Source organism: Alosa sapidissima, chromosome 18 (genome assembly GCF_018492685.1).
Source record: "Alosa sapidissima isolate fAloSap1 chromosome 18, fAloSap1.pri, whole genome shotgun sequence".
Classification (NCBI taxonomy): Eukaryota; Metazoa; Chordata; class Actinopteri; order Clupeiformes; family Clupeidae; genus Alosa; species Alosa sapidissima.
In genome coordinates this window covers 31,243,658-31,258,657 of record NC_055974.1, presented here as the reverse complement: position 1 = coordinate 31,258,657, position 15,000 = coordinate 31,243,658, and the positions used below count along the sequence as shown (strand labels likewise).

Genomic DNA, 15,000 nt, shown 5'->3' with positions numbered 1-15,000 from the left:
CTCTCATGTTCTCTTATGTTCACATTACTATTCATATTACTATTACGATTCATACCTTTATGATACCTTATATTATATTATATATTATTATACCTATTATATATTATTATACCTATTATTATATATTATACCTTCATACATTAAAAAGAGGTCAGGGTATGTGTGTGTATATTTGTGTGTGTGTGTGTGTGTGTCTGTGTGTGTATTCATGTGTGTGCGTGTGTGTGTGTGTTGATGAGTGCAGAGGTAGTGCCTGTTGAGACTCTGACCTCCTACACTGCTACAGGCTACACTGCTAGCTTGCACTGTTATAAAACCCCACAAACCCCCTTACTGCCATGGAAGTACTAGTGGATCTGGAGAGAGGAATTATCACCCCCATTTAAATCAATGGCTGAAGCTATGCTAACCCCCCATTCAATTCAATGGCTGAAGCTATGCTAACCCCCCATTCAAATCAATGGCTGAAGCTATGCTAACCCCCCATCCAAATCAATGGCTGAAGCTATGCTCACCCCCCATTCAATTCAATGGCTGAAGCTATGCTAACCCCCCATTCAAATCAATGGCTGAATGCTAAGCTATGCTAACCTAGCCTAGAAATCTAGACGCGCCCCTAGCGGCAGCGAATTACATTTGCTGCCAGGGCTAGTCTAGCAACTCTCCGTTGGCTTGTGAGCTCCAGAAATCGAAACTTAATCAGGCCAATGATATTGTGTATAGAGTCGTTAGGTGGGCTTAACATAATGATTAATGGCAGAGTTGCAACGGTTTGGCTTGAATTCCCTGCTACTTGAAAACAAATAAGATTGATGTTGCTGCTGGCGAACAGCGTGACACGAGTTAAGCTTTTATTAAGTTGGCAAACGTTTGAACTAGCCAACTAGCTCCGCTGGTGGGAAACACATGGGACTCATAGCGCTGCCGCTGTCCTATTGCGTGCAGAGGGAATTTGAAAGACAACTGATTATCCCGCCCCACGGACTGGGGCACTGCGAACGGTGAGTGTCCAGACCCTACATTGTAATGTGGGTCTGGCTCGTCAGGCTAATGCTAACCCCCCATTCAAATCAATGGCTGAAGCTATGCTAACCCCCCATTCAATTCAATGGCTGAAGCTAACCCCCCATTCAAATCAATGGCTGAAGCTATGCTAACCCCCCATTCAAATCAATGGCTGAAGCTATGCTAACCCCACATTCAATTCAATGGCTGAAGCTAACCCCCCATTCAAATCAATGGCTGAAGCTATGCTAACTCCCATTCAATTCAATGGCTGAAGCTATGCTACTTGTACAGCCTTAAAAGTATGAACATCATGTTTCCATTAGCTATCTCTCTCTCTCTCACACACACACACACACACACACCTGGTCATCACCACCCACATCAGACATATGCTACTTTATGTAGCTGTTAGCAAAGACCATGAAGGCCAACTAGGGGGTCAATTCAGTGTGTCAGTGTGTGTGTGTCATTGTCTTGGTTGATCTGCAGTGGAAAATTAGTGTGGTTTCTGTTCTCTCGCCCACCCATAAACACACACACACGCATCAGACATATGCTACTTTATGTAGTCTGTTAGTCTGCTTTTAGCATAGACCATGAAAGCCAACTACTAGGGGGTCAGTTCAGTGTGTGTGTGTGTGTGTGTGTGTGCATGCCATTATCTTGGTTGATCTGCAGTGGAAAATTAGTGTGGTTTCTGTTCTCTCGCCCACCCATAAACACACACACACTCACACTCACACTTCAGCATAGACTTGCAGGACAGGAAACCAAGATAGCAACACCACAGAAACACACACACACACACACACACACAAAGAAACACTTATAAATTACGCTGGGACATCAGTGCATTTAGTTGAACACATTCACACACACAGTCACATGCACGCACACACACGCACGCACACGCACGCACACACATATGCAAAGAAACACTTACTGTAGGACATCAGCGCAGGAAGTCACGATTGTTTATGTTTAACTGTTTGTTTGTGTTTAACTGTTTATTTATATTTATATTTAACTGTTTGTTTATGTTTATATTTAACTGTACTTTGAGCAGATGCTTTTGTCCAAATGATTACTGAATGTAACAAAAAAAAATTGACATGAAAAATGGGCTTGAAATTGCATAAAATCTCTGACTTTTAACTAAACTCAGGCCACTGCCAACGCAAACACACATAGAACACAAGTTATTTATTCACTAAACACTAAGTATATATACTCTTTTGATCCCGTGAGGGAAATTTGGTCTCTGCATTTATCCCAATCCGTGAATTAGTGAAACACACACTAATCCCGCCACAGTGAGCTGCCTGCAACAACAGCGGCGCTCGGGGAGCAGGGAGGGGTTAGGTGCCTTGCTCAAGGGCACTTCAGCCGCTTCCTACTGGTCGGGGTTCGAACCGGCAACCCTCCGGTCACAAGTCTGAAGTGCTAACCAGTAGGCCACGGCTGCCCTAGACTGAACAACTAAACATTAAATTCATAATTTAAAATGAGCACATGTTACCATGGGCCACTGAAGGCATAAATAAGAATACATTTAACAACTGTTCCTCTCTTCCAGATAATACAGTACTCTCTCTCTCTCTCTCACACACACACACACACACAGGGAGATAGAGCATGTAGAGGGACATGCCAACACACACACAAAGCACACAAACACACATTCAATCCATCATTTAAAATGAAAAATGTCCCAAAATGCTGTTGAATGCAACAGTTTTTACTATAAATGAATGGCATATACAAAAGAACAAAACATTAACACATACATCCACCAATGTGTGTTTCAGAAAGAGATGTGTGTGTTTTCTGGTAAATATGGTGTTTATCTAGTGGCAGCGTATAGGACATGTGGGTTGGTACATATGCTGTTTATCTAGTGGCAGCGTATAGGACGTGTGGGTTGGTACATATGCTGTTTATCTAGTGGCAGCGTATATGACGTGTGGGTTGTCGGTCTGGAGGTTAAAGTTGCTTCTTTTCTTCTTCTTGCCAGAGAAGGTCAAAGCTGCATAGTTCATAGAGTCTGAATCCTGAACCTGAAACATCACACACACACACACACACACACACACGAAGATGCTTTCAGTTTTGTACCCGGCGAGGTGTCATACAGATTTTAACTGTGTAATGGTCGCCATCGGCTATCTTAAAGGGCTGCTCTGTAACTCTAGTCATTTCTTCGCTGACTTCTCACTTTTGTTGTTGCATTTCTCTCCACGGAGCTCCCCCTACAGCTTTGGGGTGCATACTTCACAACCGCCTCTTTGGTCTTTTCCCTGGCTCTCCCATCTAAAAAATGAAGCCATCTCATAGCTAACCAGCATGGCTAACTGTTGCTTGAAGGGGACGTGTGTATGTCCAAAGAATTTTAAGCATTTCGTGTTTCTCGCTTGTTCTCGCTTCTCACGGGACTGACTTGCAGATTTAGACACTGCCAGGACGCTAGTGCAGATCTTGTTAGGCTAGTTTTCCGCTAGGAGACAGTAGAGGGAGCAGGGAAAGCCGTCATTCTCACCACAACAGGTCATTTTACCATCACAATGATTTCTAAACTGTGTTATTACGTAAGTTGAAAATGTTGCATAGTTCTCCTATAACAAACGATCACATATGTCCAGAAACGGATCTCTTTGACACTCTCTTAGGCTTTGTCTATTACAGGGCTCTACAGTGCGCCCATTTCACTCGCACATGCGAGTAAAAATGATGCCGTGCGAGTGCAAAAAAATATTTAGGCGCACTGGTGCGAATGACTTCTAACCATGTCAATATTTGTCTACAAAATACACCACAACATCGAGAAACATTACTGGGTGCAAACCATAGAATCACGTCGCGAATGCAGCATAAAAACTACACCTCCCATCAACATTAGCAGTTTCGCGTTGTGACTCGCTAGTAGTTCTATCAAATCCAAGAGCGCGCAGAAAAAGCGGAAAGTTAGACTAGCCAGCCAAGATGCAAAGATTGAAGAAATTAGTTCTTCTATCCACCGAATTCATTGGATATAGGAGGAACAGGATGAGATTCTGAGAATGCAGTGAGAGAAGGAAAGGTAACCTAACATGCCTTTTAGCCCAGTTGACATATTGGCTGCAATATGTAAAAATATAGCTGTAGCGAACCGGCACAAAAGTAGCCTCCTGTAATACTCCCATTTTATTCAAAGGTAGAACGCTACTGACAACTCCAGGCTTCTACGCATGCTTGTTTGTTTACACCGAATACAAGCTGAAGTGCAAAACGAAAGTAGGCCTAACGTTTGCCTACTGCCCCCATCAATGCAGATATTTCAAATAAAAAAACTAAAAGTATAAAACATATATCCTTGATTAGGCTATGTTGGGTTTTGTGGAAGAGAAAATGGACTGTTTTAGTAGTAGTATTAGGCAGTATGCAGTCAGATAGGTCACCATGGGCATATTTGGATTAGCTATAGATGGATTCACAAATAAATAAATTAGCCTACATTTGGCAGGATACTTAATAAACAGGCTAAATGCAAATATGGCAATGTATTATATTATTTTACATTAACAAAATGTAGGAAAATAAAGTAGGCACTGATCTTTAAAATCCTTCCTGTAGCCTAAATGTTGTCAGTCATTCTTAATATTCGCAATTGGTGCACTGGCATGTTAACTGTTAGCTGCAGTATAATGTTAGATTATGTGTAAGTTAAGTACAGAACTGACTGTGCGCCCAAATTTTTGTCTGTGCTCCTAAATTGTTTAACTTGGGCGCACAAGTGCTCCTGAAAAAAAATGTTAGTGTAGAGCCCTGTATTAGTTCGGATTTGTTTTATATGCGACACACTTTTGTCACGATTTGCCCTCCTGTCCACACTAGACCATCATATCCGAGTCCCCGGAGTGGGCGGCCTATTGCAGAGTGGACGCTCTATTGCGGACAGTGGACAGCCTATTGCGGACGCTCTATTGCGGAGAGTGGATGGCCTATTGCGGACGCTCTATTGCGGAGAGTGGACAGCCTATTGCGGACGCTCTATTGCGGAGAGTGGATGGGAGAGTGGATGGCCTATTGCGGACGCTCTATTGTGGAGAGTGGATGGCCTATTGCGGTGAGTGGATGCTCTATTGCGGAGAGTGGACGGCCTATTACGGACGCTCTATTGTGGAGTGTGGATGGTCTATTGCGGAGTGGACGGCCTATTGCGGAACCATCTGAAAAGAGATGTTGCCTTCCCTGATTCACTTGCCAATGGCCATGTGCTGCTTTTTGAATAGTAAACATATTCATTTGATGAGTACAATGAAATAAACCCCACGTGATCAATAGAAGCACTGTGTTCTATAATGTCCATCACATGAGCTAGGCTATTTTGTTTGTTTGTTCGCTCATGTGAAAGCAGCAACCGCACTCTGTTTCGGAACAAAACAAACGGACTGAGACCGCTTGGAGGAGATGGTCTCGACTCGTTTCCAATGGAACTCTAGAGCGGTTTGTTTGCAGTGAGAAAGCAATCGGCCCGGTGAAGCAGAACAACTCGCAAGACATTTCTGTAGCTATGTAGGCCATGAAAGCACCATTAGCCTTAGCTTAGGACCAGTGACTCACCTGGGCAGGAGGAGAGTGAGCCTGACCACTGGACTCTGGATGGAGAAACAGGAGACACAGAGATGGTCAGTTTGGATTGTTTGCTTTAAACACATAATAAGACATCCTTAAATCTCTAAACACACAATATGGAGATCCTTAAATCTCTAAACACACAATATGGAGATCCTTAAATCTCTAAACACACAATAAGACATCCTTAAATCTCTAAACACACAATATGGATGTAACGGGTAGATCAAGTGTACTACATGTCCAAAGATCCCTGCCTATGCTCCGCCTTCACCTGACTGCGAGGCTTACCTGACGTAGGGCATTCGTCTTTTAAATTAATGACCCCGCGAAAGCTCACCTGTGCTGTCTTGCTGGGAGAATTGTTTGGTGTCGGCGTTTGGTGTCTGCTTTCTCGTTGCTGTCCCTCCGAACTCATCTGCTGTACCATTTGTGTCGTTTCAGTCAACGCGTCTTATGTGTTACTTATTTTATCAGTATAAACAGACATTCACACTGGCGGGATGTTAATCCTGGTAATCACAACCAGTATTGCAGTATTGCTTTACCTCTGTCGTGGTGACTGATTCAGTGACGCATAGCTTTATTCCACGTTGTATTTTGTTGCAGCTCAACCGTGTGTTTTTGCGACTAGCGACTGCGGTTGTGCCGGTAGCGCACCTCATCTCTGTAGCCTACAGCCTGGTTGTCTTACTGTGGTGATCCTAAGTTCCCGAACCTGGTAGGCATTCGTTTAGAATGTATTGTTGGTTGCCTACCCTTGCCTAGTCACCCCAGATGCTCACTATATTCACTGAATAGTTTTACTGCTTGTATGATTATGTTTAAATAGCTCTTTTGAATGTTGTATGTCACTTGTGATCCTTAAATCTCTAAACACACAATATGGAGATCCTTAAATCTCTAAACACACAATATGGAGATCTTTAAATCTCTAAACACACAATATGGAGATCCTTAAAAAAACTCTGAAGTTAACAGGAGCTCAACACACTATGAGAATCCAGCTGGCATCTGAACAGGAGCACTTCAGGTAAATATTGTATTTATTCGGTGTTTCAGGTAAATATTGTATTTATTCAGTGTTTCAGATGAATATTGTATTTATTTCCTGTTTCAGATGTCATTGTGCCCCAACAGACGGACTTATGCACTACGCTGGGCAACAAGTGGAAATGGTATACTGTATGGTTATCTGTCCTTGCTCATGATATCTAAATGGACTTCTGCTAAACACATTTAAATGGTCAAGTCTACAGTAAAGTCACTTTAAATGCTATCTGACTAATTACAAGACATAAACGCACCACACACACACACACACACACACACACATACAAGCAAGCCTTTATCAAAGTTTTGAACATAAGATATTAATATCTGACGCACCCGTGTTCTGTCTGAGTCCACCTCTGTGTTTGGTCAGGATCAGGATGAACAGCACCACATTGAGAACAGCGCTGAGAACCCCCAGGACTAGAACCACGGTTCCACACACCCCACTGCAGAACCGTCCCGCAGGAAGAGAACCTGCTAATGCAAGTGCAGACAGATTACAGGTAACAGATCTAATACGAGGACTCGTCACAGGCTGCTCATGAAATATGTGATGCGTGGCTTTTATATACAAATGCAATATCGTAACATAAATCAAAAATGTGTGATATTTTAAAAATCTGATATAATAATGTGTGATATTTTAAAAATCTGATCTAGTAATGTGTGATATTTAGTAATGTGCAATATTTTAATCTGATCTAGTAATGTGTGATATTTAAAAATATGATCTAGTAATGTGTGAAATTTTAAAAATATGATCTAGTAATGTGCGATATTTTAATCTGATCTAGTAATGTGTGATATTTAAAAATCTGATCTAGCAATGTGTGATACTTTAGCAAATGTGAACTACAGCAGGCCATCACGTTCGTGCCTCTTCAACAGCCTCTTTTTGTCTTGTATTTGTTTTACGTACACACACATACACACACACACACACACCCAAACACACACCCAAACACACACATGGACACATACACACACACACTCACAGACACACACACACACACACGGACACATACTGTACACGCGGACACACACACACACAGATGCAAATCTTTCATCTCTTTATCCAACTCATTATGTTTTCAAGCACTTCTCTTAGATCTAAAAGCTCTTGAAGGAGAAATGATTCAAGCTTTATGCTCAACACTGCCTCTCCTTTTTAATAAAGCAACGTTGCATCTATTGTGAATCAGCAGAAAGCCCGCACACACACACACACACACACAGACTCACATACACACACGCACACACACAGACTCACATACACACACACACACACAGACTAACATACCTTCCTCCTTTACTTTCTCTGTAGGTTCAGCGTCAGTCTGATCTACAGATGCAGAAAGACAATAACAGGAATCAAAACGATGTTTCCAACTACTCACACGCACACACACATGAATGCACTCACATATGCATGCAGTCACACACAAACACACATGAATCTACTCACACATGCATGCAGTCACACACACACACACACACACATGAATGCCCACACACATGCATGCAGTCACACACACACATGAATGCACAAACACATGCATGCAGTCACACACACACATGAATGCACAAACACATGCATGCAGTCGCACACACACACACACACACACATACATACATACACACACACACACACACACACACACCACACACACACTCAAACACACACACACACACACACACACACACACACACACACACACAGTGTAAGAAAGGTAATGGTTACCTGTGATGGTTAAGTAGGTGGCATTGTGATAGACCATGTGGTCCACAGGCTGCATCCCACAGTAGTAAAGTCCAGAGTCAGACACACTCACATCTCTGATCTGTAACGTGTAGATGCTGTTGGCCACTATAGTCCATGTGAAGCGTTTGCTGCTGAATCCATTGTGGTAATTTGCTTTCCTTGCATCATTCTTCTGGTAGTTATACAAAGCTGTGAGGATGGACACTGGAGTGGACTGGTCGGTCTGTCTCAGCCAGGTGACTGAGGTGAATCCCGTCTCCTTTACGTCAAATGAACAGTTCATCTGGACCGACTGACCCTCACGCACCACCACTGAGGTGGACATGGACATGGAGAACACAGCCAGCAGCACACCTAACACACACACACAGGCATATACGCACGCACGCACGCACACAGAAGTGTGTTCTGATTGTCCCAGAAGTACACAGCGAGTACAATGTGGCTGCACATGGTATTCTGAAGGCTTCCTTTACTGAGCACACACACACTACACACACATTACACACACACTACACACACACATTACGACCACAGCTCCTCAGTACCCATGTGGTATTACATCACACAGTCTGGACACAGTCTAAGCCACTAGCAACTTATTTATCCCTGATTACTAAGTAGGCTACTCACCCATCACAGTCTAAGCCACTAGCAACTTATTTATCCCTGATTACTAAGTAGGCTACTCACCCATCACAGTCTAAGCCACTAGCAACTTATTTATCCCTGATTACTAAGTAGGCTACTCACCCATCACAGTCTAAGGCACTAGCAACTTATTTATCCCTGATTACTAAGTAGGCTACTCACCCATCACAGTCTAAGCCACTAGCAACTTATTTATCCCTGATTACTAAGTAGGCTACTCACCCATCACAGTCTAAGGCACTAGCAACTTATTTATCCCTGATTACTAAGTAGGCTACTCACCCATCACAGTCTAAGCCACTAGCAACTTATTTATCCCTGATTACTAAGTAGGCTACTCACCCATCACAGTCTAAGGCACTAGCAACTTATTTATCCCTGATTACTAAGTAGGCTACTCACCCATCACAGTCTAAGCCACTAGCAACTTATTTATCCCTGATTACTAAGTAGGCTACTCACCCATCACAGTCTAAGGCACTAGCAACTTATTTATCCCTGAATACTAAGTAGGCTACTGTACTCACCCATCATGTAGAGAAGCTGGCCAGATAAAGATTCCTCCACCATCGCGTGTGTTAAGTGTGTGTGTGTGTGTGGAGGGAGTGAATAGGTCTAATGTGCACTGACGGAGTGACTTTAGTGGAAAGGGGGTGTGTATGTGTGTGTGTGTGTGTGTGAGAGCGTAGAGTGGTCTGTTGAAGTGTGTGTGTGTGTGTGTGAGAGCGTAGAGTGGTCTGTTGAAGTGTGTGTGTGTGTGTGTGTGTGTGAGAGAGAGCGTAGAGTGGTCTGTTGAACTCTGCAGCAGTGGCTTTAATGGAATGAGGTTGTGATGGTGGGTCTGACTTGATGATAACGAAAAGAGGGCGTGATGATTACAAACGTCCACCCACTCTGTCTGTGTCCACCACACATGCGCACATACATATGGCCAACGCAATACTAACCACCAGTGCCCAGGAATGAAAAAGTTGTCATGATAATGAAATGCCAGTGGTCTGGGCTAGAGATGCCACTGGTGACCATTACAACTAAACAACTCCCATGGTGACCATAACAACCAAACCACTCCACCATAACAACCCTGAAGACCATAACAACCAAACCACTCCGCCATAACAACCCTGATGACCATAACAACGAAACCACTCCACCATAACAACCCTGATTACCATAACAACCAAACCACTCCGCCATAACAACCCTGATGACCATAACAACGAAACATTACACTGGTGATCATAACAACTAAACCACTGATACATGAAAGAAACCAGCTGCAAGTTTAGGAAACAAGCTTCCGGTCACTATGATAGCTGTAGCTAACTGGCTGAAGCTAACCAGGGCTAGGGGGCAGAGTTGTGTAAAGTTGTGTTTCAGATAGAGTAATCTGGTTAATGTCTTAGTATAGTTCAGTTCACTCAACTGCACCTCATCTATCCATCTTACTCATGACTCTACTTCCGCCCATTCTGTGTACAGGAGAACTTAGTGCAGTCTCACTCAACACAGCTTCATCCATTCTGTGTACAGGAGAACTTAGTGCAGTCTCACTCAACACAGGAGAACTTAGTGCAGTCTCACTCAACACAGCTTCATCCATTCTGTGTACAGGAGAACTTAGTGCAGTCTCACTAAACACAGCTTCATCCATTCTGTGTACAGGAGAACTTAGTGCAGTCTCACTAAACACAGCTTCATCCATTCTGTGTACAGGAGAACTTAGTGCAGTCTCACTCAACACAGGAGAACTTAGTGCAGTCTCACTCAACACAGCTTCATCCATTCTGTGTACAGGAGAACTTAGTGCAGTCTCACTCAACACAGCTTCAGTCAGAAATAATACTAATGGATTTCTGAATGCTTAGGTGTCATGGCAACGCCCATTGTTGGCTCAAGAATATCGTGGGTAACATAAGAAACTAACGCACATCTCACGCACACCTACTGTTCAAGCTGTAGTGTGATGTGGTGTGTGGACCTTCGTAAACCAGCAACTGCAAGGGTCATTTCAGTGCATCTGTGTGAAGTGTGTGTGTATCTGTGTGAAGTGCCTGTGTGAAGTGTGTGTTTGTGTGTGTGCTTTTGTTTGGGTTTATATGCAGTGGAAAAGTACTGTGGTCTCTGTTTTGGTCTTTAAACTCTCTCACCACCATACACCCACACACACACACACACACACACACACACACTTAGAGCTGCAGGACAGGAAGCCAATATCCAGACAGCACATGTGACCTTAATGTCCCTGCATAGGGCTTCTTTAATGTCCCTGCATAGGGCTTCTTTAATGTCCCTTGTTTTTCTCATGCTGTGTCCACATGATGTGGTGTGTCCAAATCATGACATCATCAGAGGTGTTTATTCGTGTAAAGTTGTTAAGATTCAGAGCTCCAAAGCAGCTGCAACTTGTATGTTGTGGGAGACCATAGAATCACTGTTATCATGTCCTCATCATGTATGTTGGTGACCATAGAGTCACTGTTATCATATCCTCATCATGTGTGTGGGAGACCATAGAGTCACTGTTATCATGTCCTCATCATGTATGTTGGTGACCATAGAGTCACTGTCATGTCCTCATCATGTATGTTGTGGGACACCATAGAGTCACTGTCATGTCCTCATCATGTATGTTGTGGGACCATAGAATCACTGTCATGTCCTCATCATGTATGTTGTGGGACACCATAGAGTCACTGTCATGTCCTCATCATGTATGTTGTGGGACACCATACAGTCACTGTCATGTCCTCATCATGTATGTTGGAGACCATAGAATCACTGTCATGTCCTCATCATGTATGTTGTGGGACACCATAGAGTCACTGTCATGTCCTCATCATGTATGTTGGAGACCATAGAATCACTGTCATGTCCTCATCATGTATGTTGTGGGAGACCATAGAGTCACTGTCATGTCCTCATCATGTATGTTGTGGGAGACCATAGAGTCACTGTCATGTCCTCATCATGTATGTTGGAGACCATAGAATCACTGTCATATCCTCATCATGTATGTTGTGGGACACCATAGAGTCACTGTCATATCCTCATCATGTATGTTGGAGACCATAGAATCACTGTCATATCCTCATCATGTCACGATCCAGCCCGGCCCCTCTCGGTCGTGATCCGTGTTTTGCTCTCGGCTGCTTTGCTCGGTCTGCCTTCGTTTGTCCTATGCCATGCCCTGAAGTCCGTTCCATATTTTCCTCTTGCCCACCTGTACACCTGTCCCTGGTTGCCTGATTGACTGCTGCATTTAAACAGGCTCACTCAGCTTCTAGCTTGCCGAGTTATCACGCTGGCCATATGGCCACGCTGGCACTTGTATTGTTCGATTTTCCTGGTTAGCGATCTCTGGACTGTCTTTGGATTTGATTCTGCCTGATGTTTTGTGGACTTTCTGACCAGGAGGATTACAGACTTTCACTGGAACTTTTTGTGTTACCTTTTCGTGAGTAGCGAGGCTACATTTACTTTGTGAATAGACTGTTGCTGATTTCACAAACTCTGGTCTACAAGACAACTGACTGTGTGTGTTGGGCCTGTTATTAAAGATACCGAAACGCAATTCCTGTCTCTGTGTCCACATCTGGGTTCATAATGGTCTTGCTTGTGACACATCATGTATGTTGGAGACCATAGAATCACTGTCATGTCCTCATCATGTATGTTGTGGGACACCATAGAGTCACTGTCATGTCCTCATCTTGTTTTTAGAAAGCCCCACACACTGATAAGAGATGGGTCTATAGCTCCACCACCATCTACCCTCTATAGCGCCCCCAACAGGCCACAGGAGGACTTGTGTTTCTGATGTCTAGCTGATACATGAGTCACCATCTAACACCTAATTCATGTGATGGGGGAGCAGGCACAGGTAGTGGAGGAGCAGAGAGAGAGAGAGAGAGAGAGAGAGAGAGAGATTTCTCCACACACCAATTAAAGCACAGTATATTTTAATGGTAAACTGGTACAAGGTACAAAAGTTTAAAGTAGTAAACCAAACTACACTAATTTAATACTAACAATGTGTAATAGTAAAATCATCAGCGTCAGTGCACACGTATGATGTAGTTTGAGTCTTTATCTTGCAGCAAAGTAAAACACGCGTGACTCTGTGTCCTCTCTGTGGAAGGTCCGCCTCCTCTCCTCCCTCTCAGCCAATCCCAGAGCTGAATATCTCAGCACGCCGGACTCCTGAAACACAGCAAACACAGGGGACTGATGCTGTTACTAAGAGACAACAGGATGCTGTGACTAAGAGACAAGAGAGGATGCTGTTACTAAGAAATAAGAGAGGATGCTGTTACTAAGAGATGAGAGAGGATGCTGTTACTAAGGGACAAGGGAGGATGCTGTTACTAAGAGATGAGAAGATGCTGTCACTAAGAGACAAGAGAGGATGTTGTTACTAAGTGATGAGAGAGGATGTTGTTACTAAGAGACAAGAGAGGATGCTGTTACTAAGAGACAAAAGGATGCTGTTACTAAGAGATGAGAGGATGCTGTTACTAAGAGACAAGAGAGGATGCTGTTACTAAGAGATGAGAGGATGCTGTTACTAAGTAGCTTCATTAAACTCTACATGAAACATGAGACACGATGGACATCAACCAGGTGCTAATGAGACTCACCTGCTCAGGAGGAGACTGTGTCTCATCACCAGGATCTGGGTAGGGAATCAGGGAAACATCTGAATGACATGTTTTTAAACTTGATGATGAGATCAGTGCAGGGATGATGACGAGCTATCAGCTGTTACTCTGGGCCCTATCTTGGTGATCTGAAATGTCTGGTCAGAGGCGCAAAGTTTAAAGACATTTAATGTGTGTCTAGTCCACATTTGCTAGTTAACGGTGTGATTTTGTGAAACAAAAGCTGGGCGCATTGTTCAAAAGAGTTGTTCTTATGTTTCTTAATCAGTTATGGGTGTAACATCCTTTATACCAATGAGAATGGCATCTGTCATTCCCGTTAAGAGCAAGCAGTCAACAGACAGTCAACAGACAGTCAACAGACAGTCAACATATCTGAAGGAATCTGCTTGCACAATTGCTCTAGTAGGCTACTATTTCCTATGCGTGAGTAGCAGAGTATTGTCTACATGCATTCTAACCTGACTCTCGCCAGATGAATTTCGTTCCGCCTAGCTCCACTCACATCCATCTGGGATCGCTTCCGTTGAGAGTGATTTCGGCACCAGATTTTATGGTAGAGCCAATCAGGACGCAGGGCGGGAGTTTCATAGATGTGACATAGCGTAGAAGCGACTGTGGGACTGTTCTCAGCGTCACGGGTTGGCTTCGAGGTGAGTGGTTGAAGTAGCATGTCAATAGATGACGGACAAGTGGCTTATCCAATCATATGCAAGGATTTTTGATTAAGGCCCAGCCTTCTGAAGCACCACTCCAATGGATCGATCCCAGATGGATGAGTGGAGCTAGGCGGAACGAAGTTCATCTGGCGAGAGTCAGGTTACATGCATTCTGCACTCGCCTATTACTTGAACTCATAGGCAAACTGAACTGACCCTAACTTCACAGGTCTCATAGGCAATGCCAAAGCAGATCTAAGTTATTTACTTTCACTATTGACTAACAAGCGGTAACAATCCACAACATAGCCTGATAAAAACTGGGACTTTATAGGGCTGCTTACATCCCATAATGATTTTTAGTGGGTGTAAGATGGCGATTTTTAGATCAAGCGCCAGGCCTATGTTCGTTCATTGACACATCCATGGGCGTTATGTTTGATGGAAGTGCATCAGGCTAAAAATTCATCACTGCCTGGCATCGCACTTGCATCGCACTTTATGGCACGTTGTGTGGGGTGCACGATAGGGCACTCAACTGCGTGGGGTGATAGGGCACTCTGAGTTCAGCTGTGTGGGGTAATAGAGT

At 43.6% G+C, this 15,000-nt stretch overlaps 2 protein-coding genes and 1 long non-coding RNA gene across 3 annotated transcripts in view; 1 reads left to right on the top strand and 2 right to left on the bottom strand.

The window, feature by feature from the left end:
• Positions 1-2,730: 2,730 nt before the first annotated feature.
• Positions 2,731-9,799, bottom strand: LOC121689838. Its single transcript, XM_042070075.1, has 6 exons — positions 9,616-9,799; positions 8,417-8,791; positions 7,976-8,017; positions 7,009-7,149; positions 5,608-5,642; positions 2,731-3,065 (listed from the first exon to the last, which is right to left on the bottom strand). The coding sequence occupies exons 1-6, from the start codon at positions 9,656-9,658 to the stop codon at positions 2,946-2,948; spliced, it is 756 nt and encodes a 251-aa protein (XP_041926009.1). The 5' UTR covers positions 9,659-9,799; the 3' UTR covers positions 2,731-2,945.
• Positions 6,706-15,000, top strand: part of LOC121689869 — a 9,030-nt gene continuing 735 nt past the window's right edge. Inside the window, exons 1-2 of the long non-coding RNA XR_006024909.1 lie at positions 6,706-6,797; positions 7,046-7,178. This is a non-coding gene — a long non-coding RNA (uncharacterized LOC121689869). The remainder of the gene's footprint in view (positions 6,798-7,045; positions 7,179-15,000) is intronic.
• LOC121689840 overlaps positions 13,084-15,000 on the bottom strand; it is an 8,864-nt gene continuing 6,947 nt past the window's right edge. Inside the window, exons 5-6 of the mRNA XM_042070077.1 lie at positions 13,732-13,766; positions 13,084-13,294 (exon numbers count right to left, since the gene is read on the bottom strand). Coding sequence (XP_041926011.1) covers positions 13,181-13,294; positions 13,732-13,766 — 149 coding nt within the window. The 3' untranslated portion in view covers positions 13,084-13,180. The remainder of the gene's footprint in view (positions 13,295-13,731; positions 13,767-15,000) is intronic.

Bases quoted from the DNA above. Each gene is read 5' to 3' on its own strand.
- LOC121689838 (XM_042070075.1), bottom strand. From the start codon at position 9,658: ATGGTGGAGGAATCTTTATCTGGCCAGCTTCTCTACATGATGG. The intron at 8,792-9,615 runs GTGAGTACAGTA...TGTGTGTGTTAG, and splicing joins CCAGCTTCTCTACATGATGG to GTGTGCTGCTGGCTGTGTTC. The intron at 8,018-8,416 runs GTAACCATTACC...CTGCATCTGTAG, and splicing joins CACCTACTTAACCATCACAG to ATCAGACTGACGCTGAACCT.